General features: G+C 36.7%; 1 protein-coding gene across 1 annotated transcript; it reads left to right on the top strand.

Moving 5' to 3' along the window:
* The first annotated feature begins 267 nt into the window (after window positions 1–267).
* LOC123252368 (glycosylphosphatidylinositol-anchored high density lipoprotein-binding protein 1-like) lies at window positions 268–26,259 on the top strand. The gene is made up of 3 exons (XM_044681711.1): window positions 268–348; window positions 7,899–8,003; window positions 24,718–26,259. The coding sequence occupies exons 1-3, from the start codon at window positions 268–270 to the stop codon at window positions 25,375–25,377; spliced, it is 846 nt and encodes a 281-aa protein (XP_044537646.1). The 3' UTR covers window positions 25,378–26,259.
* The last annotated feature ends 317 nt before the right edge of the window (window positions 26,260–26,576 follow it).

Here is a 26,576-nt window from a genome sequence, read left to right as displayed (position 1 = left end):
AGGAGCCATCTGTCTCTTCCACCATTTTCACACCTGCCACCTTCCTCAGCCCTGGCACTCTGGAAGGCCCCACAGGACATGGGAAGGCATTCAATAGCTCCATTCTTGGGGTGTGCCTGAATCTGTAGCTTCTCAAGGGGATTCAGCCTCCCTGCTCTATCCTGTCCCCATCTCCTGACACTCAGGAACCTCATCAGCTTCCTGGGAAATGTGAAGGCCTCCAGGGAGCAGGGAGCAAAGTCAGAGCCAGGGCCCTCTGTAAAAGAGATGGTGAAGCCTCAGGACAGACTTCCCATCACCACATCTTCTTCCACCTCAGCTGGGGCTGAACAAGGCTCCTTCTCCCTGGTGGGACCAATATGACTTCACTCCTGGGTCATCTGCCCAGTCATGATGTTGCTTGACCAGTTCAACCCTTTGCTGCCCCAAGTCATCTACAAAACTATTGTGGTATTGTGGCTTGGCTCTCTTCTTGCTTAAAACCCTGAATCTGCTACTTCCAGACATCATCCAGTATGTCAAGAGCCCATGAGGTTGTCCTGCCCTGGGCAACTCCAGGACATAGAAGGAAGAGAGAGTGGACACTGTGGCACCCTGCCACTGTGACAGTGTTCTCCACATTCCTGATGTGAGCAGGGTGCTAAAAGAGTATCTTCCCAAATAAGTGAGATTCTAGGGAGGTCTTGGTCCTTAACACTTCATTTGAGAGCAGAAATTAGCAAAAACTGAGCCAGATTTAACCATTTAGACATTTAAGTTTTATCTTTATCTGGGGATATATATATATATATGAGTCTATAAACTGATAATATTTATCTATTTGTCAGTTTATTTATTTATCTATTTATTTTATTTATTTATTTATCAATTGATCTACAGTCTTCTATAAAGGGTCTGTTATATGCCAGACACATAATTAAATACTCCCAGAGAAAAGGAAGGGGTTCCTTGAATTGCCTCCCCCAATTCTTTGAAGTGGATGAGGGAAACATTATTGTCTCTATTTTACAGAGGAGGAGCCTGAAGTTCAGAGAGGTTAATGTCTAATGCACTGAACCAGGTACACTGACCAAGGCTCTCACATAGCTTAAAATTTTCATTTAGAAGCCCAGACTGAGTCCAAAGCCTATTCCTTTTTCCTTTACCCTCCACTGAATCCTAGATGGTTCCCTTCCTTCTTCCCTCCCTCCCTTTTCTTCTTTCTTCTTCTTTCCTTCTTTTCTTCTTTCCTTCCTTCTTTCTTTCCTCAGTTCCTTCCTTCCTCTGTTGCTTCCTTCTTTCCTCCCTCCATCCTTCTTTCCAACCCTCTCTCTGTCTCTCCTCTTTCCCCTTCCTTCCTTCCTTCTTTCCTTCCCGTTTGTGGTTTATAAGATCTCCAAATTTTTTTGATGAAGTGATATCCAACCCTCACTGTGAATATCCTTTCTACCTCTAAATACTTTGATACCAATTTCTCACTTTTTCTTTTAAGTCTGAGAATGACAGATACAGAACAGAAAGAGAGCACTGTGAAGTTGATGAGATTGTAGGACACTCCTGAGAGCCTTAAGCCCCAGGAAGAGAGTCAAGCAAAGAAGTTGCCTCTTCTCCTGCTCTAAAAGGGTGAAACCCTACCCTTATGTACAGCTAGAGCCTGTGGAGAGTGTCTCAGGTGGGATGTGAGTACCCACTTATGAGAGAGACTGGGACATTCATGGTGGGCTTTCCTCTCCCTGCCTCTTACTCTTTTCCCCAATCCTCTTGAATTCTTACCCAGTCAGATCCTACCACCATCTCCTTCCCTCTGCTGCCCAAGAGCTCTCAGACAACATTGAACTGAACACAGTCACAAATGTTTCCTCCTAATTACCAATTCCAAACCTCAACATCACATCTCCAATCCCAGGAGTCTCTCCCCATTCCTCCAGGTGCCTTCTTCCCAGGCTCAGGATTCTTTTTCTTTACTATAACACAGAAAAATCAGAATTTAGAGTAAGCAGACATGAGTTTGAATTTGTTACCATATACTTCCTATATGACCTTTGATAAGTCACATCCTTCTTGTGTACTATTTCCATCTTTGTAGAATAAAGAGAGGATTTTTGGTCAAGATGACCTTTGGGACTTTTCCAGCTCTAACTATTTGATGTATGCTCTGATACTTTCTCTCACTGACCTTTTGGGGAGGTCATACCCCAGTAGAACTTCGGCTGATATAGCTGCCCTGATCAAGGTTCCAGTAGAGTGTAGTATCTTGCCTCCTGAAACCCACTTAAGCACTTCCTGGTGTGGAGAATGGAGAAGGGCACCAGAGCATTGATTGCTAATCTTTACTGCTGGGAGTAAGACTTTTCTAAGACCTCATGCTAATCATTACTCCTGTCCCTAAAAATGAGGAATTCGTTGAGGGAAAGGGGAAAGCCTCTGCTTTTCCTCTCTGTTAACTGGTCTCTTAGTTCTGTCTTCTATGGGCTCTCAGTAGGCGCAATCTCTTGATTTCAACAAACATTTACAGAACATATTATATTCCTTACCAGTAGAAAATAAGTTTCTTGAAGGCAAGAAATATTTTGTTTAATACCCAGCAAGTGACTTGCACATAGCAGGTGCTTAATAAATGCTCACTGATTGACAATGACTGAGAGATGCTCACTGAATAAAAGTCCTTGTGCCAGACACCAGTGATATTAAGTTTAAAAGTTGTTCCTGGGGGCAACTAGGTGGTTCAGTGGATGGGGAAAGCCAGGTCTGCAGACAGAAGGTGTTGGTTCAAATACGGCCTCAGACACTTCCTAGCTAAGTGACCCTGGGCAAGTCACTTAACCTCCATTGTCTGGCCCTTACAGTTCTTCTACCTTAGAACCAATACATAGTATTGAATCTAAAATGGAAGGTAAGGGTTTAAAAAAAGTGCTTTCTGTCTCCAAGGACTAAAGAATTTGAACCTGGAAATTATTTCTATAAGAATCTTGGGGAAGAGATAGAATAAAGTAGCATGGACATAGGATAAGTATTATTCAAGATAAAGCACGATAAGGGTGTAACTTGGGCCAACAGCCTAGAAAGATTGGAAGGAGAGGACGTTTTCATCTTGAGAAGCAATGATGGTTTCTTGTATGGTGTGGAATCTAAATTGGGCCTTAAAGAAAGAGAAGGAATTCAGTTAATGACTATGGACACAAGGAATGAACTCTAAGAATAGGTTTGAATACACAGAGGTGGGAGAAGATGGGATAAGTTGAGGGAAACAACCTAATCTGGCTTGGCTGGAATAGAGATAGTATTGATGCCTAAGCTGTACCCAGTACCTGACATGTAGTCCATTTTCACCTTTAGATCTCAGAATTTTCATCCTCTTTCAAGGCTCAGGTGAGACATCATCTCCTCCAAGAAGCCTTCTCTGATTATCATGCGTGTCAGTGTTCTCTTCCTCCTCAAAAATCTCTGTATTTATCGGCATACATTTTGTGCTCTCCCTCTGTCCATACTCACATACCAATCAAGGTCAATGTAATTCCCCTGATGGCAGAGCCCTCATCATTTTTGTCTCTCTCTCATCATCACCTAAAAGTAGGAGCTTCATAAATGCTTGTTGAATCAAGCCCTGCCATTGAAGAAGAGGATTTCATAGCTGCCTTTCCCCATTGATAGACAGGAGGGAAGACAGACAGGAGACTGAAGCTGAAGGATGGTTGAGGCAGAGAAGAGTAGAGAAGGGCCCAATTTTGGATGATCGTGTTTAATTGGATTTTGGCATCATCCTATCTAATTGTGAATCCCCATTTTGTCACTTATCACTTTGTAGCCTTGGTCAGTCTCTGCCTTGCTCTGAAACTCAGTTTCTTCTACTGTACAATGAAAAGATTAGACTTAATAACCTCTAAAGCACCTTTCTGCCCTACGCCTGTTATCTTATACTCTTCTGCAGCTCTCTTTTACCTCTGCCCACTAGGAACCTTGGGATCGGCCATTTCTTTCTTCCCAGTACATAGGCCTAGATTCCATCCATTCACCCCTCCTGACCTCTGCTTGGGAGGCACCTGAAGGACATGGAGGCCTCTGGGATAAGAGGGATGTAGACCACTGAAAGGAAGTTCAAGCTCCTGCCCACTTTCCACTGCCCCATTAAGCGTGGGCCTTATTCTATGATATGGACAAAGCACACTTCGAAGTGTGGGGTACTAAGTGACTTCCTCCAGCATCAGCCTTGGGTAGATTAGCTGATACATCTGCTAGCACTCCCCTCCTCCATTCCAGAACCCAATGCCCATGGTTCTCCTCTGCTGGTGTGGAAGTAGCATCTTAGAGCTGTCAAGGACCGCTTCCCCCAAACTCCTCAGCTTACAAAGAAAGGCAAGAACCTCTGCACCAAAGGGCCTGGATTGGATTGTCTCTAAGGTCCCTCTCAACTCAAAACCCTTTCTTCCTATGAATTTTCCCAAGCTACAGGACCATTTGGTGGCAGAGGTAGGACTGAGGAGCAGCCGGGTAGGGGTCTAATTCTCTAAAGCATCAATTCAGAGTTCACAGGTCTTTAATATATTCCCCTTCCCTGAGGCATTCACATTTGAATAAAAGCCAGATCCCTAAGGAATTCATCTCTAATGGTAGATTTTCAGTGAGCAGTGATGAATAAGTAAGGGAGAGTTATTTAGGTTAGGGAAATAATGAGGGGAAACATGAAGGATCAGATGTGACAGGGCATTGGTGTGGAAGCCACATACCCACGATACTGGACAAACAGTGAGGGGGTGCCAGAAGTTAGAAACAGGGGGCTTTCCCCTCACAGGAGCTAGTAAAAGGTCATCACCCTACTCTCAGGTGACTAGTGAACTAAATCCAAAAGCCTGGTTTCAGTGCTCAAATTCCTTTGCCCATTGGTGGCTTTGCTGCTCTGGTCTGGCTCTCTCCGAGCTTGGTATCTTTATTGTCCTGTCAACCCCAGGTGATGCCGTGGCTAGAGTATTGGGCCTGGAGTCTGGAATAACTGAGTTCAAATCAAGCCTTAAACACTGTGTGACCCTGGACAAATCATCTCACCTGTCTGCCTAAATTTCTACATGTAAAATGAGGATAATAATAGCACCTTGAAGAGTTGTGATGATAAAATAAAATTATTTAATTTAATAAGGGCTTTGAAAATCTTAATGATCTCTATATATGTTCTTCTTTGATGAATCTTCCTTCCCTGTCAGTGAGGAGATCCATCCTTAGTCTCTTCTGTACTCCTTCCTTGGGGGTCTTGCTAATGCCTATGGTTTCTACAATCTTCTGCACCCTCCCAAACAAGCATGCTATTCTCCTGCTTCCAGTACTTCAATGGCTCCCTGTCTCATCTACGATAAAATATGAACTCCCTTTATAAGATTATTCACTTACAAAAATGTATAATATGGAGATATGTTCTGAGTGATAATATATGTATAACCCAGTTGAATTGATTATCCCCACTAGGATCAGCATAGCACAGGTTCTCAATCCGCATTTATTGATGCCTGAAAGAACTCTTGATCACCAAACCCTGAGTCACTCAAGCCTGCCCATGCCTGTGGATCCCCAACACATAAACTGGGAACTTTCCCTGGTCCCTCTCCAAGGTGCTGGCCGTTGCCTGCCCGGTCCCCTCCCAATCTCATTGAGAAGTTTTACAGCTTCATAGACTTTAAGAGCTAGAAGAGGCCTTAGAGTTCATTGTAGTCCAATACCTCTATCTTACAGATGAGGAAAGTGAGTTCCAGAAAAGGGGAAGTAATTTGGCTGAGACCACACCAAGGCAGATTTAGATGACACCAGAGTAGATAGAACATTGAGCCTGGATTTACAGAAATGATAAAGTTGCAGGTTTCCATGAGTATTCAATTTAAATGCAGGGTTATTGTGAGGATAAATATTCTCATCCTTATTCTTCCATTTAAGGGAAGACTGACTGGACCTCCTTTAGACCCTTTCTTAGAATCATGGTTTCAAAGGCATGAAACAAAATAAATAGGATCATAAAAGATATCAATTGCATTGAAATAAAATGTATTTTTCCTATACATGTTCAAAGATACTCTGAAATCCATCCATAGACCTCTGGACCCCAGGTTAAGAACACTTGTCTTAGAGGAAGGATTGGCTTTGTTCTGTCCAGATCCAGAGGCAGGAGTAATGGGGTGATAGTTATAGAGAACTAGATGTTGGCCAACGTTTAGAAAATAGATGGTATAAATTATATTCTAGTACAGAAACTTTTTTTCTTGGATCTGTGTGTTACAGACCACTTTGTCTAACAAATAAAGGCAAGATTCCTTCTCAGAGACATGTTTTAAATGCATGTATATATGTATATATCTATGCAGATATAATATACACATGTATATTTACATATATACATGCAGACAATTACAAGAAAATATGTTGAAATAGTTATCAATGTATTAAACTCAAAACAATTTCATGGGGCCCAGGTTAAAAATCCCTGTTCTAAAAGTCCAAATTATATTCAAACATCGATTCTTTAATAAAGGAGGGGAACAAAGACACATATACAATGATCAATGCTTATAATTTACAAGTCCCCCCCAAATAGTTAAAAAACAAAGTGAAAGCATGTAATTACCTTAATTGCAAACCAACTCTGATGATCGTCCAGGAGGTATCTGCACAGAAGCATTAGGAAATGTACTCTAAAAAACCATAGTAGGTTAATGCATTGCTATTAACAGCTGCAGTTATCATTTCAGGTGTGTAGTTTGTTCTTGGTATTAATAAAAGTGCATGATAATAAATTTTGTTCAAATTGCAAGCAGTGCTATAGATCAATATCACTGAAATCGCAACTAAAGAGAAATTGCAATAATCCATCCTTGAGGTCAGGAATGGAGGTGTTCAGATAAAGGTAAGAGAAAGGATGGATAGTGCAAACACAAAGAGATACCCTGAGTACTTCAAAGCTTCAAAGGGAAATCAATTTTCACACCAAGAAAACAGATGCATTCTGATATAGTTTCATGATTAGATACTATTTCAGTGATGTTTGAATAATGTGAGAAGCTGTCCAATGATTAAGCTACTTCCATATCTCAAGATGAACTGTGAGGGCCATCGATCTCTAGAGTAACTCTGGTGTACACAGTTCTAATTATGAAACTTGCACTTCCTTGAAAGGCCAGAGATGAGATGACAAAGAGATTGTCAAGGAATAGATAAGGCTATAGAATCAATACTAGATGAAAGGATATGATTAAATGTATCTAACATCCTTCCCATAGTACCCAGAGAAAAGGCAAACAAATCCAAGTCTTTGAACAAGTTAGAAAAAAATGATATATTAGAGGAAAAGTCCAAAACCACTGTAAATTGTTTTTGGAGGAAATATGAAGGTTTCTGAGATTCTGTGTATTTTGGACTTAACAAAAAGTATCTTCTATCAATATATATCTAGTTCACTTATTCTTTCAAGGGAAAAGTTAGATCTTTATTCAATTTGACTATGATCAAGTTATTTAACTACCTGGTTCTAAGTTGCGGTTGTTTTTAATTTATAAAAGGGGATATTAGCTTCTATTTCAGTTGTCAAATGACATAATGGATATAAAGGGATAGTGGGCTTTGTGAATGTCAAAACATTTTATTATTAAAGTTCAAAAGTATGATTCTTTTTTCCTGCTCTCATCACTTTGTTTAGACTCTAAGGAGTTCCTCTCCTGTTCAGCATCTTCTATTGGCCTGCTTGACCCTTATAATACTGTAGATGCATTATACTTTCCTTAGGGCAGCTTCTTTTTGTCAGAACCTCAAGATGCCATTTACCCTGAAAAAACTACAGATGTTGTCCCAGTATCTTACAGGATTTTAAAAATTAAATTAAATCCCATGTTTTTCTTTCTTCTTTTTTTCTTTTCTTTTCTTTTCTTTTTTTTTTTTTTTTTTGCTAGTGGGTTAGCAGAGCTACTTCTTTAATGTGTCCTTTCAGACATCCCACAACCACTTCACAGTTGGGCTGCACTGAGATTCAGCAAAAGAGGCTGAAGAATGGTCTGGTAAGTAGGAAGACAACCAAGAGAGAAACCTATAATGAAAACCCAAAAGTGATAAAGTGTTCAGGAGAAAATAATAAACACTATCAAATGCTGCAGAGGTAAAAGAGGATCATTAAAATAGGTGGTTAAATTATTATTCAAAATTCTGGAAAGAAAACCTAGTTGAATGATGAGGTCTTAAGTAAGATTGTGGATGTTTTAGATGAGTAAAAAGGAAAAACCCTGAGACTATGAAAACAGAATTACAAAATGCTTTTCACAGACACACACACACACACACACACACACACACACACACACACACACAAAGATAGATCAAACATGGGAAAATATTCATTGCTTATGAATAGACCATAAAAAATGAAAATTCTAACTAAACTAATTTATTTATCCAATTCTACACCAAACTACAAAAAATAAGAGTCTAAAAAATCATAACATACATCTAGAAAAACAAAAGTTCAAGTATAGCAATAGAAACAATTTTTTTTAAATGGGAAGGAAGGCATTCTAGCAGTACCAGATTTGGAACTATATTACAAATGATAATGATCAAAACAATCTAATACTGGCTAAGGAATAGATTGGTTGATCAGTACAATAGATTAAGTACACAATACAAAGTTGTAAATGACTATAATTACCTAGTGTTTGATAAAACAAAGATTCAAGTCTTTGGTTAAGAATTCATTATTTGACAAATTTTGTGGGGAAAAATGGAAAGGAATTTCACAGAAAGTAGGCATAGACAAATATTTCACACTGGATAGTAAAGTAAAGACAAAATGGAAAAGTAATTTAGACATAAAGGATAATATTATAAGTAAATTAAGGGAGTTTAGAAAAATTAGCTCATGGCCAAACAAGGGAAAGGATCATAAAAAATAAAATGGTTAATTTTAGTTTTGTAAAATTACTTTTTTTTGCACAAACAAAACCAATAAAGCCAATATAAAAATTTAAAGCAAGAAACTGCATGTGGGGGGAGGTTAATAGTAAATTTCTCAAATATACATATTTATAAAAATCTGAGCCATTCCTCAATTAATAAATGATCAAAGGAGATAAACAGAAAGTTTTCAGAAGAAGAAATCAAAGGTAACCATAGTCACATAAAAATGTTCTTAATCATTATTAATTAGAGAAATACAAATTAAAACACCTTTAAGGCTCTACCTCACATGCATCGGATTAGCTAAAATGACAGAAAGGGAAGTGATAAATGTTGGAGGGATTGTTTAAAAATTAATGCATCCTTGGTGGAGTTATGAACTGATCCAACAATTCTGGAGTAAAATTTGAAACAGTGTCAATTGAGGCATGCTTTTTTAAAACTTTATCTTTCTTGATTTTCTTGATTTATTTTTGCAACATGGTTAATACTGAAATATGTTATACATGCCTTCACATGTATAATTAATATCAAATTGCCTTCTCAATAGGTGAGAGAGTTGGAAAGGAGGGAGTCATTTTGTAACTCAATTTTATTTGTAAATAGATTTTAAAAATAAATAAGTAAATTAAAATAGAATAAAAGGGGGAGGAAATGGAGCAATAAATGTTAGATAGCTTTTTCAAGAACTATTTGGAAGAATGTAGAGCTACAGGACAATAACCAGCATGGATGAGAAGATCTAGTGAGTATTTTTTGTTTCATTTTGTTTAAATGTTATTTCTGAGGTCATACGGCGGTAAAACAGCACAAGTTGTCTCACTCCAAAATCTAGGGATCTTCCCACTGTACCAAACTCTCTAAACTGAGTAAGTTATTGATTGTTTTTGTATAATGAATTCTGTCATCAAAAGATTCTGACAAAGGTACTGGAATAGCTGACCATTTCTTTCTTCAGCTCATTTTATAGATAAGGAAAATGGGAAATGGGGTTAAATGACTTCCCCAGGGTCAAAGTGTCTGAGGCTGGATATAAACTCAGGTCTTCCTGACTAGACTCAGTGCTCTATTCACTGAGCCACCTATATGCCCCAACTTAGAGACCCAAATTCAACTTCTACTTTAGACATTTAACCATATGTATGATATGGTACAACTCACTTGACTTTCTTAGATTCTTCTTCTGTAAAATGGAAATAACAATAGTAGTTACTTCTTAGAATTGTTGTAAGGATAAAATGAGATAAAATATGTAAAGCTCTTTGCAAACTTCAATGTTTTATACAAATGCTAGCTATTATTATTATTATTATTATTATCCTTTATTTTCATGGCTGAGATCTAAACTTTAAAACTGTATATTAAAAATCAACATTTAAACTGCTGACTTCTAAAAAATCAATGTTAAACAACTGAGTTTCCAGAGCTGTCTTTTTCCAAATATTGAAAGAAAGCCAATTATTTCTAAAATAATGAGATAGCTCGCAAATATGAATGGAACCCGCCTCAAAAGTCAAAAATATTTAAGCAAAACTAACAACAATAACACAAAAAAAGACCACCACTTTTTATAGAATCAAAGAAGTTAGAATTGGAAGGAATCTTAGAGGTCATTCATTCCGACCCCTTTACTTTTCAGAATAAAACTGAGGCCTCAGAAACAGAACTGGTGAGGTTATATTATTTGTACAAGATCACACAGTAAGGATCAGAACCAACATTCAAACTCAGGTCCTTTGACTCCAAATGTAGAACTCTTTCTGCAGCTAATGTTTCTTCTGCTCCATTAAATGAAAGTAAAGGAAGTGCTGAATAAATATTAACAGGTTGCTCTTAAGAAATATAGCTATACAGAGGAGCAAAGAATACTAATGTCTCCCCAAATATCAGAAGTAGCCTGGGGCTGTACTTTCAAGTAGTTTGTAATGAGAGAAAAGTAATATTTTCCTAAGAGTGTGCATGCTATTAGTGGCTGCCAAAGAGAACCATTTGATTCTTCAGGATCCAACTGTTTCTTCCTCTCCAGCAGACACAGAAGCTTTTATTCTGCATATAAAACAAACCAGAATTAATAAAGCCTCTTTTACACAGCATGGTTATTAGCCCTCAGGGCAGAGAGAGTTTATTCTATTTTGTATCTTTACATTTCAAAACCCCTGCCCTGCTATGAATGCCCACTTACACTTCTTATTTTTTCTGTATGCAAAATTCTCCATCTTTTGTGATGCTTTCCCCCTCTGAGAAATCACTTATCTCTTTCCTCCTTTCTTTTCAGCTAGGTATAAAGCAAGTATAATTACAGCTTGATTCAGAGTAGTTAGGTCAGGCACCTTCCTACAGGGGGAGTAAAGGGAATGTATAGATAGAAACAGCCAGAATTACTGAGACATTCATAAGTGCAACTTCTGAAATAATGTGAATTCTACCTTTGTGTTTTATCTTTTCTATTATAATCAAGACTAGTAGAGTCAAAGATATTTGGTAGCTATGCCCCCTGGACTGGCCCATTTGTAAGAAGCTCCATTTTCCTTGGCCAACTTCAGACCAGTCTAAACTGCTCTACATTTGCCTGAAAAATATAGGGAAATTTAAATATAAAGCTTTATTTTCCAGTGATATCAAGACTGGCAATCCAAGAAGGGGAATCATAAGTTTCATGTGAGATGAGTTCATTTTACAGAGGATGTACTGAGGCAAACAACATTTAGTAACTTGTCCAGGGTTACATAGCTAGTAAGTGTCTTAGGTAAGATTTGAACTCAGGAAAATTAGTCGTCCTTGATTCTATGCTTGGAACTCTATAAAACTGTGTTTCATAGCTGCCCTCTCATATTACAAACCAAAAATCATCATAAAATTGTTATTGTTTAAGAAATTAAATAGTTAATTAATGGAATAAATTAAGCAGTGTGTGTGTGTGTGTGTGTGTGTGTGTGTGTGTGTGTGTACACAAATACACCCATATAAGTGAACTCAATAGTGGGGTATTTGATAAGCCCAAAGTGCCCAGATTTTGTGCCAACAACTTACTATTTGGCAAAATGGCAGGAAACCTGGAAAGTGGTCTGGTACACACTAGGAATAAATAGTATCTTTACCATCAAGATAAGTTGAAAATAGGTACTTGATTTTGAGATAAATGGTGATATCACAAACAAATTAGGAGAGCATGACGAAATGACCTTTCAGAGAGAGCAGTGGATAGAAGAGTTCTTGACCAAACAAAAGATAGGAATGTTCATATGTGATAAAGTGAGTATTATTTTCTTTTTTACTTTTTACATAGATACAATTTAGCAAAGGGAAATCAAACATGATTTCAAATGTATAGTTACTCAAACACAATAATGACCTATGATTTGATTGGCATGGATATTTCCTCCACTAAAGCACATAGGTCAACCTCAAGAACTGTCGCAGACAAAAATGTATCTCCTCATGTCCAAACCAGTAATGAGCCTCTCTGAGCCCAACTGAGGTAAACTTCAAGATTACAGACATATAATTGGCCACTAGGTCTTGCTCAAAGCCTTTCCAGATTGGTATAGGACCTGCCAAAGCTTTCATTCCACCAGTACCTACTTAAAAAATCCAAAGTTCTTTCCATGCCAGAATGAAGTATCAGCATAGGAATTTTATTGAGGATGAAAACATTTAAATAGCTAAATAATTATCATAAGCACATATGTACCAATTAGTCAGATTTCTGAGCATATATTTATGTGCTACCATGATGCCATGTAGTAACAAGTATTTAATCTATACATTTATCCAGTCCTTTTAAACATATTTTTATATGATGTGTTATTCAGTCATTTTAGGCATTTCTGGCTCTTTGTGACTTCATTTCGTATTTTCTTTCCTAATATGCTAGTTTGTTATTTACTTCTCCAGCTTATTTTACAGATGAGGATGTTGAGGCAAACATGGTTCGGTGACTCACCCAGGGTTACACAGCTAATGGCTGAGGCCAGATTTGAAATCAGGAAGAGACTCAGAGCCTCCTCTGACTCCAGGCCCAGAGCTCTATCCATTGTACCATTTATCTGTATATGCCATATATAAGTATTTACCATCATGAATGATAATAGCTATGTATCACCAAAAGAGAATTAGTTCATTTTTGTTTTGTTGACACTACCACTGTTAAGATAAACCATTTGCTTTCTTCTTTTTATTCTTACTTCTTTAAGAAGGCTTTTCTATTCCCCTTTAATACCAGTGACTTCCTTCTGAAATTATCTCCAAATTATCTTGTATATATTTTTGTTACCTTTTATTTTTATTATATATATATATACATATATACACACATATGTATGACATAATACAATATGTAACATAATAAATATTATACATAAATTGTTTTAAATATGTAATAAATTATAAAAAAACACATTTGTCAAAGAGAAAAATTCTCACATTAGCTATGTCCAAAATATCTGTCTCATTCTTTCAGCCCTTCCCCCCCATTCCCAAGAAGGTTTAATGAACAATTTTAATTACATAAAGCTAAAAAGTGTTTGTTTTAACAAAATCAATGAAGTCAAAATAGGAGGAAAAGAAGAAACTAGGAGCATAAACGTGAGCGAGACAATGTCATGTATATAGATCTATATTCAGGATAGAGTTTATATTGCATACTTTTCAATACTTTAAAGGCACAAATGAGTAAGTCAAATAAAACTCACAGATCAAAATCTTTACTGTGTTTAGCAATTTTGTCATCTCTCAGGCCCTAGGTGACCTCAATTGAATAAAAGATGATGTTAATGAAATAAATAGGAAGGAAAGAAGAAAGGAATGAAGGAAAGAAGGAAGGAAGGTAGGGAGAGAGGGAGAGAGAGAAAGAGAGAGAGGAAGGTAAGAAGGGAAGAAGGGAGGAAGGGAGGAGAAAAAAGAGGAAACATTCATTAAGGAACTAGTCTATTCCTGGCACCATGCAAAGTCTTTCACAAATACTGTATCATTGATCTTCACATCAAAATTTTGGGAAGTAAATTATGTCATTGTTCTTATTTTATAGTCGAGGACAGTTTTAAGATATTAAGTGACTTTCCCAGGTCATACAGCTATTTATTTTTTAAAGCCATATTTGGATTTATATCTTCCCAATTCCAGATCCAACTCTTTAACCACTGCACCATCTGACTCTGTTGTTTGGCCATCAGAAGACTAATTTTCAGTGATCCACAAAAGTTACAAAAAATATTAAAGCATCATGATTCATGTTTATTGAACAATTTTAAGGTTCCAACAGATAGCGTATATTTGGTTTAAAAAAAAAGTATCTTCAAAATTTTTTCAACAATATTTCTATTAAATGATAGATGGGAAAAAATTAAAAATGAATAGTTTCTTCCTAACTCTTAAAAACTTCATAGGGAGTTTGACTTTGTAAGCAGGAATTGAATCAACAATCACTCTTATCATAATTGATTTGATACTAAAATGGACCTAAGGAAATAATAGTGCATCATGATTTTATCACGATTTAAATTATTGAAATATTAACTTGCCATTTTCAAATTTGCATTTTCCCAATTGTTCTCTCCAAGGCTAATATTATTTTAGTGGTCTTCAAGAAACACTTTTCTCATCTCTATTATCTTTACTCATTTTGTGACTATACGTTCTGTTTTAAGATCTGAATTTACTGAAATGAGGTTAAGAAAAAACAGAAAATTGGGAAAGTAGAGAATGAAATTTTTCATTATACCATTTTTTTAAAATTTAACTTAGAAATTACCTGAAAAAGTGGTAAAGGTCTAACTGTATATTGAAACAGGAATTCTAATGTGAAATATTATTAGAGGGAATATAATGTCCTTAAATATGAAGTGATCATGTTTCTTTCTATTGCACTTTTCAGACTATATATGGGGCACTATAATCAGTTGTGGATGCCACCTTTTAAGAAGAAATAAATAAGCTGAAAAGAATTCAGCAGAGGACAAGGAAGAGGGCAACAGATATACATTTCATCACATAAGAGAATCATTTGAAGACAATGACAATGTTTATCCTGGTAAAGAGAAGATTTACTGTAACCATGGTAGCTGTCATCAAGTCTTTCATAGTTATATGGAAAAGTGAATTGATTTATCCTATTTGGCCCAAGAAAACAGAACTAAAAGTGATTTAGGAACAGAAAAAGAAGAATATTTATTACTAAAATAAGGAAGAATAATTAGAGCTCATCAGAAGTGAAATGTCTTCCCTAAAGAGATAATGGATTCCTTTGTACTTGAGACCAGAAAAGATAGATGGTCAATTTTTGAGGATTATGTCTTAATTCGACTGGGTGTTCACTAAATTTGCTTCCTAATCTACAATTCTTTACTTCTGTAGATGGAAAGAAAAACCACAGAGACATCATTCTATAGAGTCAAGAGCTTTGGACTTGGAATCAGAAGGCTTGGTTTGACAATCCCTCTTACTAAATACTAGAAACTCTAGGTAGGTTGCTAACCTCTTTGATATTTAGTTTCCTCCTTAGTAAAATTTAAAAAAAAATGAAACAGAAGCTGTACCAACATCACACTTTTTTTGAGAATTAAATGATTTATAATGTATGCAAAATATTTCATAACTATAAAGTGCTATATTAATGCAGAAAGTGCTTTATTAATAGAGGAAGCTATTAGCAGTTCTAATTAGATGAATCAAAAGTGTTTAGACAATAGAAAACACTAGGCCTGGAGTCTGAAAGACTTGAGTTCAAATTTGGCTTCAGATAACTTAACTAGCTCTGTGACCCTGGGCAAGCTATTTAAACTGTTTGTCTTAAACTACTAGAAAAGGATGTGATAAATCACTCAGTATCTTTGGTAAGAAAATTCCATACTGTAAGATCCACATGGTCATGCAGATTTGGATATAACTGAATGATTGAATAATAACAAATTAGCACTTGGTTCATAAATGGATGAATGGTTCTTCAGTGAAAACTACAATTAATTGAGAATTTTAAAGTATACTGTGTTAAAACCTTTTTTTTTTACTTCCTATAAAACTAAGTAGTTCCTTCCACACCCCTATAACTTTTTCATGGTGCTTGTTTTTACCTTGAATCAGGGGGAGGAAAATGAATGTTGAATTGCTTTGAGTTTTTGTTGTTTTCACAAACAAGATTTTATCATCATAAAATGAAGCCACTAAAAACTTTTCCATAGTTTTAGTTTACTCTTCAGTCTACTTTAGGTCAAGGTAAATTTCAACGAAGTTGATAATGATTCAATACCAATGCCAAATGATTTTGTGTTTGCTCTAATAAGCCTATTCCCATTTGGTAATAGTTCCCTTTCCATTTCCCTTTCCATAGAGATATCGAAGTTTATAAAAAGAAAAGAACACCATGGCATAAATTAATTGACATTTATTTTTCAAGCCCTATGAGATGAAAGATTATCTAAAAATCAACTCATTTAAACTTAGATGGATGATATTTACTGTAGCTAAATTTAACTCTCTCTATTTGTCTAGAAAATTCCATTGGAATCAATAGAAGTCATAGATAAAGTCCAATGGTAGAATCTAGTTCCTTGATCTCTTTCAAATATTATAATTACAAAGGAAACAAATTGAGAACCTAAATGAAGCTCATTAAATTATTACAGTATATGGACTAAACAAAAATCCCCATGGTTGTATAGATTTGGATTTTTCTTGACTGTCTCCTTCAAAACAATTTATAGTCTCAAAGTAGGCACCAATAAATCCTTCACTAGACACAAATATATAGAAGAGAACTTACAAGGAGACTGTGGTTTTATTATGTGAGTTGTGCTTTCTTTTTTTTTTCTTCTTTTTTATATAGTCATATCTTATTTTATAAAGATATTTATCCCAGGCTCCATTTTTTACTGTAGAGCATGCAAAAACAATAATGTATTTTCCAGTTCAGCATACCTGGGATAACTTTATAAACATTCATGAATCAACAACATTGCCTGAGGGGACAAGAGCTATATTAACATGGATACATCATTATCTTTATGTTCATAACTTAGCTGGTTTGGGAAGAAAATTGCTGTGTACTTAACAGGGCCATGTTCTTCAAAATGCTACTGAAGTTCCCTAGTTCCTGGTTATTCTTGCCCTCAGAAAAACATATTATCCATGACTGGTCTGTAGAGAGAGCTGTATTAAAGGCATGAAAATGGACACTAGGTCCAGTATTTCGATAACTAGAGGGATGGAGCTTGATCTTCAAAGAACCACTCCCAAGTTTATGAATTAAATGCTAATTGGTTTTTGAGTCATTCAGTTGTGTTCAACTTTATGATCATGTGGACCTTACTGTCCATTGGAGTTTTCAGTTTAATATTTCCTTCTCCAGTGATTTAAAGCAAACAGAAATTAAATGACTTGTCCAGGGTCACACAGTCAGTAATTGAAGCTTCTTTCTTTGGGACCTAACTTTCTCCCAACCCTAATAGTAATGAAGATTTTATTTTGGGGAAAATGAACTTTTACCTATTGTAACTCAAACCTTCTCTTATGCACTGCTACTGACACAAATGCCCTGCTACTCCACTCCTCCAGAACTTCTTTCTCAAGTAAAATTCCTTTTTAGATGTCTTCCCAATGGAATTTTAGCATCCTCTATACTCCTCAGTGACTTGAATAAAACAGCTAGAATTTTTTAGAAAATCAATGATAAAAATTGTTTTTTCTTGATAATTTAGTGACACCTAAGAGGTTAAAAATCACCTAATTTAAGATATTAAAACAAACCAATGATGTTTTTTAATGTCAAAACATCTTTGAGACCAAATCAGTCAAGATTTCATGTTGTTGTCTGACAAGAATGGACCTGAATTATCATTAAAAATTATAGTTCTTAGTATTCTTAGAAAATCAAAAATCCTGAAATTGTTTCACTTTTTTTACCACTCTCCAGAAGTTTCAGAAGATTGGAAAGAGTACTATAAAGTAGGTATTAGATTAAACAACGCAAATGGGACTCTTTCATTCATGTGATCAAAGCTCATATGTGGGAAGCCAATAAGAGAATAGATAAAAATCTGAGACTCCTCTTTTGACCCCTTTTGAGATCCTTGTGATTTCTTGTTGAAAAGTATTGTGGCTTTAAGTTCCTAGCAAACCTGAATTTAAAGGGTTAAAATTGTTCCCCTTTGACCGGGAATGCAGCTGTCTGGTATAGCCAAGGCCAAAACCTTAGTGGGAGCAATTCAACCCTGGGAGGAATGTTCCCCAACTTGGCTTTCTGATAAGAACCTAGTCAAAATTCAGCCTTGGCCTTGGCCTATTCTGAAGCCAATGTTTTGTGTTTTGATATGACATAATTTATAACTTCTATGCATCTGCAATGTTTCAGGGGGGGGGTTCTTTTGTGTGAAATGAGTCTTGAAACAAATATAATAAACTCCATGCTCCTGGAGCCAGAGCTGGAAGCATGAAGTAAAAGATGTTCAGTGTCCTGTTATTTCCTTATCAACGAAACTGTCCTCATCAGATTATCAGAGATGATGAAGAGATCGCGACACTCATAAGCATATATTTTTAGAATTACAAATTACCTCAAAAATATAGTCTAACCCTCCTATTAAAGATGAGGAAACTGAGGTAGAGAGAGATTAAGTGACTTCTCTAGGGCCACAAGGTAACATTTTAAGTCAGAAACTTCTGATTCCAAGTTCAATATTATATTAAATCCACAAAACTATTGCTACTAAGAATTTAATCACAAAGAACAACGACACTACATATAGCATATTCCAAAAGTCTTAGTGCAATTTTAAGTTTTAATAATCATTTAATAAAATTTTAAAATAAGTTATTAACACTAAAATTTATCTTAAATTATCTGTAAACTTATTTTCCATGGAAGCCATTTTTTCCTCATTTCTCTATTTTATAGAGGTAAAATTTTGAAAATCTGAAATGCTTACCTGAACCATTATACAAAATTTTAGAAAATGTTAAGAAAGTCTCAAACCAACTTACCAAGGCATATATGTCATGAGTTCAGGAAATTATTTGATTATAATAATTGAGCATTATTTTCTAATATTTAGAAAGCATGAGTTCTACATAGTTGTTCAGTTGATGTCTCTTATCTTCTCAATATTTTCCATTTCACAGATAATATAAACTTCTTAAAGTCAATTATTTTTCTTTTTATCTTGTCTTTATATCTCTAGTACCAAACACAATGCCTTGCATATAGTAGGTGCTTAGTAAAAGCAAAATTTATGACTTCTTGTTTCACCAAAGCTTTCACATAGCACTTTCCATTTCCTGCTGCACTGGTCCTACTGGCCCTGAGGTAAGGTGGCAAGGGGCCAGCCTGGGACAACTACCATCTATGCCAACATAAAACAACTCCCATCTCCTCTTGCTAGTTTCCTGATCAAGAGAGGCAATCTTCTCTTTGAACTCGCTTCCATTCCAAAATTCCAGCCAAATATCACCTACCCCTTCTACTGTGCCTTCCAAAAGGTCGGTTCCATAGGCAACAAATTTCCCTTCATCTTATTTTTCTGTCCTATGCTTTCCATCCTCTAGGAATTACTGAAGCTCAACTCTCCACTGATGAAACAGCTTCCCCAGCCACTCATTCCAGCACTGACTGCACCTTCACTAATTTCCCTTGGCACATAGATTGAGATGGGGATGTTGGGCTACTCCTTGCTTTCCATTGTCACATCCAAATTTTTTCCTGCTACCTCTAACCCTCAGTAATTTCTCCTTTGAGATTCATGATATTTGCATTTACCACCCAATCAAAATTCTCTCAGCTCTTTTCTACATATCTCCAGGTCACTACCCTTCCATCCTTAATGAGTTAAGTTTGTGGTTCATAATCTTCCTCTCTGCTCTAACTCCTGCCTCCATACTAGGAGACACCAATTTACATACCAGTCCTTGCTCAAATACCCTAAACACAAAGTTCTGCAACCTATTCACTTCCTAAGACCAATTTCTCCATTGTACCACAGCTATAAATAAAGATGGTCATACCCTTATCTTGCTATCAACTATAAATGCACCACTTCCATGTTCAATGATTTTGAAATCTCCTCATCAGACGTAACCTAATGGACTTCCACCTCTCCCTCTGACTTCCCTCACCAAACCTCACTTTTCATCCACACCACCATTTTTTTCCTCCCAGGCCACATTTATTGCACTAGAAACTCTCTCCTCTTTTCATCCTCTTGAACCTTGGTGAACAAATTCAATTCCATACTTTCCTTTTCTCTTAAATCTTTTATTTCACCAGTTGTGTGCTGTCAATCTTCAGTCTTGAATCAGTCATATTATCAAAAGCCCTCACTCCTACACTTTTGAACAAAGTTACAGAAAATCAGGCAATTAATTTTCTGACTGGGTCCATCATAACTATATGTTACTCAACTTCAGATAGGTCTTTATTGCTGTTAGGTAATTTTGCTATACTCCCCTCATTAACTTATTTTTCTACTCTCACTTTCTCTACTCTTCTAAACCTTGTCATCCCTCTTCAAACCTCATTTGTTCTCCATTAACCATCCCCCCATATATAAGAATTTTGCCTTATATTTCACAGAAAAAAATTTGAGATAATTTGCCTTGAGCTTCCTCTTTTCCCATCTTCCTTATTTGGCATTCTTTATATGCTTTGTTTTACTATCTCCTCCTTTACCCCTGTTTCACATAACAAAGGGACCTTACTCTTTACCATGGCTAACACCTCCACTTGCTCCAGTGATTCTATTCCTTCTGGTATTCTGCAAGAAATTGCCTGTTCTGTCACCCCTATCCTATTACTTGTTCAAAATCTCTACATGTCTACTAGCTTCCTCCCTAATGCCTATAAACATCTCCAAATATCTTTAAATAATTCTCATCTAAATCCTTCCATTTCTGTTGTCACTTTATACCTCTTTTGTCTTTTGTGACTAAAGTCCAAAGAAATGCCCTGGACAATAAATGCCTCTCCTCTTTCCCTTCCCTTTCTTCTTAAACTCATATTATCTGGCTTCTAACATCGTTTTGATCTTTTAATCACCAAATCAAATGACCTATTTTCAATTTTTATTCTCAACTCCTCCATAGCTTTTGCCACTATTGATTAGCCTTTTCAATCCTTGATAACCTCCTCTTTATTTGTTTTTGGGATACCATTTTCTCCTGCTTCTATATTTACCTATCTGACCTCTCCTCAGTTTTCTTTTGCTATATCCTCAATCAGATTATGCCCTATAACCTTATATGTGCCAAAAGTTTCTGCCATAGGCCTCTTTTCTTCTCTATCTATACTACTTTAATTGGTCATCTCTTCAACTTCAGTGGATCTAATAATTATATCTATGTTAACCATCTGAATTCTCTCTCTTGCCCTAAATTCTCTCCACTATTCTAGCTCAAACTGCCTTTCAGACATTTAAAATGAGACATCCAGGAGATTTCTTAACTTCAACATAACTAATATCTTCATTTCTAATAACATATCATCCATTACAGTCTATTTACTCATTTCTTTTTTTTTAAAACCCTTACCTTCCATCTTGGAGTCAATACTGTGTATTGGCTCCAAGGCAGAAGAGTGGTAAGGGTAGGCAATGGGGGTCAAGTGACTTGCCCATGGTCACACAGTTGGGAAGTGTCTGAGGTCAGATTGAATCTAGAACTCCAGTCTCTAGGCCTGGCTCTCAATCCACTGAGCTACCCAGCTGCCCTATTTACTAATTTCTTCCAAACATTGCATTTGTTATTTCCAGTAATTTTGTCATTACAAGCAAAGCTTCCATAAATATTTTCATACAGCTTTTTGCCCTTTCAATAATGTCCTTAGGGCTTAATCCTGTTAACTGGATCCCTAGGTCAATCAGCACGAACAGCTTGACAACTAAATGTATATTTTCATATTGTTTTCTAAAACAAAAAAATTCACAGCTTCTCTAGCAATGTAATATACGGCTTGTTTCTCCATGTTTCTATCAGCATATAATTTGATCACTTTAACCCATCTGGTTCTCAGGTAATATACATTACCAGCACTGTATTTAGCTAATTTGTCCTTGGGTAGCAGTCATTATCTGTTGCTATGATCATACTTATTCCAATACCAAGTCTTTGCAACTTGGTCATATACATTGGAACTTCTGTTCCAATTCCGCAACCCCTCAGGAATGCAAGGTTACTTCCATAGCATATTGAGTGTTAAAGTAAGACTTTTACAAAATATTTATGTTCTCTAAACCATTATTTTTCCATTATAAACTAATGCTTGGATCATGTTCATTCTCAGACTTAGATCTACTACTAATCTTATGAAGGTGTGTGGTATTCTCCAGATGTCTATGATATTAAATTTTTCTAAGTTTCTATTCATCTCCTTAATTTTTTCTTATTTATTTTTCTGTTAGATTTATCTAGTTTCAAGACGGTAAAATTAAATTACCTCACTATAATTATCTTTTATATATTTCCAAGTGTATCTCATTTAATTTTTCCTTTAAAAACCTGGATGCTCTAAATCTTGGTGCACTCATTTCCAATATTGATAATGCTTTATTATTCATAGTATCCCCACAAAAAATAGTGTAGCTATTATGTTTATTCTTTCCAAGTATATCCATTTTAACCATAATTCTGTCAGAGATCATGACTACAACACTACCTTCTCTGAATCAGCTGAGGTTGATACTATATTCTGCTTCACTCCTTATCTTCACTCTATGTGTGTCTCTTATTTTCAGTGTGTTTTTTTGTAAATAGCACATTGTTAGATTCTGGCTTTTTTTTCCTTTCTGCTATCTATTTTTCCCCCAGTGGTGAATTCATCCCAGTACACTCAATTACCTACTAGTAGTGCATTTCCATTTACTCTGTTCCTCCTCACTGTTTTTCCCATTTCCTTTGACCAACAATTCTCTAATTCATACCTCTTCCCCGAAATCCTCCCTTATCCTCTCCCTTTTCCCTCCTAGTTTCAAATTGGCCCAACTTTCCAAGGGTTTCTGCCTTGTCCCTTCTCCCTTATCTTTTAATTCTTATTCTATCCACCTTTTCAAAAAATCTCCTGTTTACCCTCATATTCATGCACACCTACTTCTTGATAAGAGTTTGGTTCTAAAAATCTCTTCCCCATCTTGTCCTAGGAGTCCTCCTCTATCACTTTATCTCTCCCCAGTCCTTGATACTCCTTGGGTGGAGTAAATAATACTTGAACATTTCTGTTTTCTATCTTCTCAAATGTAATAACTCCACTATACCTAGGGTTAATTAGTCATTAGAATTTTAGTTCATGGTATCTTATACTTTCTATGAACCCTTCAAAATACTTTCCTTTAAATCTAATGTATATGCCAGATTTTCCTTTCCTTCAGAAATTCTAGGAGGAAATAATTATTTCTCTCAAATGTCTCCTTCATTCTATTCCCAACATTCATTTTGTCCTTATTAGTGAAGTTATTTAGATCCTGGACACAAAATGATAAGTTTTAAATCTAGGAATGGCCTCAGAAACATTCTAGCACAATTCTCTGCCTGCCAAGATGAAGAAATCAAACCCCACAATGTTTAAGTAATTAACTCAAGGTAACATAAAAAGTACGTGTCAGAGACAGGATTTGAATCCAGCTTCTCATATTCCAAAATTAAGGACCCTTTTTACTATGCAACCATGCTCCAAATAGCAACCTCAAAAGCAGATATTTCTGTTAATAGTACTTTAAAATACTCAATATATTTTGCATGTGTTTTCTTCTTTAGACTTCATAGTATCACTGGGATATGTTCTAGAGTATATATAAGGCCAGCTATATAGCACAGTGGATAGAGCTCCAGACCTGCAGTCAAGAGGACCTAGGTTCAAATCTGGTCTCAGGCCTTTCTTAGTAGTGTGTCTAGGGGAAAGTCATTTAACCCTGATTCCTGGCTCTTGCTTATCTTCTGTCTCAGAACTGGCACTAAGACAAAAGGTAAGAGATATGTTTTATTTTTTCTTAAAAGCAAAAAATGAGTGTATATATAGATCCATTTTATTTTTCTTAAAAGAAAAAAATGAGTGTATATATAGATCCATTTTACAGATGAAAAAGCCAAGGTTCTGAGAAATTAAGCGATTTATCCAGGATCAGACAGCTTGCAAGTATTAGAGGTACAATTTAAATCAAATTTTCTATACCCTAGCATTCTATCTACTATGACATTTAACTTGTTATCAAAAATAAAATAAAGAAAGGGAATATGAATAGTCACAACATGCATCATAGATGTATCCTAGGTAGTTCTAAATGTAGTACATTTACCTATTGAACTCATTCTTCATTCTTAAAGAATGACTGACAAATGACTGGTACTATATTCTGATACTAGGGTTGAAAATATGAGCTTAAATACTTCTGTCATTGGGCCTCCCTTATTGAACTGTTATGGTGCCTTGCATTAATTCCTTTTCTTTCTTAGGACTTTTTAGCTCTCAAGAGACTTTAAAATTATAACTCAGTTAACCTTAGCAAGGTAATAATCTAAAATTACTTTTGGTAGAGGTTAGCTTAATAGAACATTGTCTGATGTTGTAACTCCTGAGAGCAAGACTTACTGAACCACAGAACAGATGGGAGTGAAGAGAAAATGATGGCGAGTCAAGAACAGCAACAGAAAGGCTAAATATTGGGGCTGGTTCAATGGATCATTGATTTTTAGCTAGAAGGAAATTGGAAAAATCATCTAATCCAAGCCCCTCATTTGAAAATTGAAGAGATTTAATGATATAAAATTATTTTCCCAAGACTACATAACTAGTAATTGACAGAATTATTATTAAAACCTAGATTGTCTTTTTTCTGGCTTCTTCTAGCCCAGGTAAGCACCACAAAGACCTTCAGGGACCTGGCTGCTGTCCCATCTCACACAGCATCCCAGCGCGTCCCAGTTAAAAGACAAGCTTCAGAGAGCACAGAGCTGGACTTCAAGGGCTGTCCTGTTGGGATGAGGGTCTTTATCACCATCCTGTTGGCTGCTCTGCTGTGCCTCAATCAAGGGAGTGGACAGAAGGAGAGAGAGTGGGCAGATGAAAGCAAAGATGACTATTATGACTATAAGGAATATGATGAAGACGACGACGAGGAGGACGAGGAGGAGGATACCAAAATCAAACACATTCCTTATGAAGGCTCTCTAGAATGCTACACCTGTGAGTCAGTGCCCAATGAGGAGAGCTGTAATAAGATCCAAACCTGCCCATCTGCTAAGTCCTTCTGCAAAACCATCATCTCCAAAGGGAACGCAGAGTCCAAGTTCTTTACCACCTACTCGGCGTGGTGCTCAGATACCTGCCAAGAAGCCACCAAGATCATAGATGGGACTCACGTGACCATGTCCTGCTGCCAGTTTGACTTGTGCAATCCCTTGTGGATAAAAGGCCGAGTCCCAAGACTGAGAGCAAAGGGCTCCTCCAACTGTGGGGGCATTCTGATGAGTCTGGGGGTGGTCATCCTGGGCATGCTGGGGAGAGACCTCTGAGAGGAGCCACCCCAGGACTGCACTCTGCTGTATGTCCCTCCCTCCTTCCAGAGCCCCAGATGCCCCATGCCCTCTGGCCCTTCTCCTCCTTGTCCCCCAAGCCCACAGTCTTTGTTTTGGAAATGCTATGTTCTACCAAAATCCTTTTCTGCTCTAACATTCTGTTTGTGTTCAGACCTCTGACATGCTAGGTTCTCTGACAGTCCATGTTGTATGTTCTCCCATTCCATGTTCCATGACCTAAAGTCTCTCTCTGCTCTGACGTTTCCGTGTTCTGTGTTCTAAGGTGTCTTCCAGCTCTAACATAATGTGACAGAATTGCTTTCTCAGATGGGAGGGCACCTAAGGAAGGAGGAAGCTTCCCTCAGGCCAGCTTGTCTGTCTCCGGAAACCAAGTTACAGGGCAGAAATGTGCAGACTTCTAGGATTGTACTCAAGTCTCCCTGGCGTCTCCCTGCCTCAGTCTTCCTGTAGGGAAGAAGAGAGGGTAGGTGATGAGGGACAATCTAGAAACCAGCTCCTGTATCTTGGGGCCCATCTTTAATGCCATAGCTCCAAATGGGACTGTAGAACAAAGGTCTAATGTGTGTTTGGGCGGTGGGGAGAGTCATGAAAGAACAAAATGTTTCCTGGGCCAGTCATTTTTGATAGAAATCCCACCGACCTCAAAGCATTTTTATCCTTCCTGTCTATCCTCATGACCGGAGTACTGATGTCTGATAATAAAGTTTTGGTTTCCTTAATAGACAGCAGGATTCAAATCCTCCAATGACACAAGCATCTGACAGATCCCTGCTCCTCTCCATGACCTATTTCCTCAACTTTAAAGGGAGAGAGCTAGACTGTGGTTTGTAAGATCCCTTCCCACTCTGACATGCTACCTGCCAGTTGGCCCAGCCAGAACTAGGAATAGGCTAGGTAGGCAGCTGCCTAGGGCATAACATGCAAGGGTCAGAGGGAACAAGGGACACTTTTTCATATAACTTTTTGCAAATGTATATATGTTTAAAGCCAAAATTTTATATTCTATAGGTTATTGGGATTAAATTTGTGACAGATTAGTGCCTAGGCATTTTAGTGAAAGTGTAGGAAGGCAGTAGCACATATTGGGGGGACCATTTTCAATATTTGTCAGAGATACACTCACATCTTATGATTTCTCCAGGTTAAATGTTAAAGAATTCAGAGCTGGAAGGAAT

The sequence above is a fragment of the Gracilinanus agilis genome, chromosome 6, assembly GCF_016433145.1.
Source record: "Gracilinanus agilis isolate LMUSP501 chromosome 6, AgileGrace, whole genome shotgun sequence".
NCBI classification, from domain to species: Eukaryota; Metazoa; Chordata; class Mammalia; order Didelphimorphia; family Didelphidae; genus Gracilinanus; species Gracilinanus agilis.
This window is presented reverse-complemented; position numbering and strand designations above follow the sequence as displayed.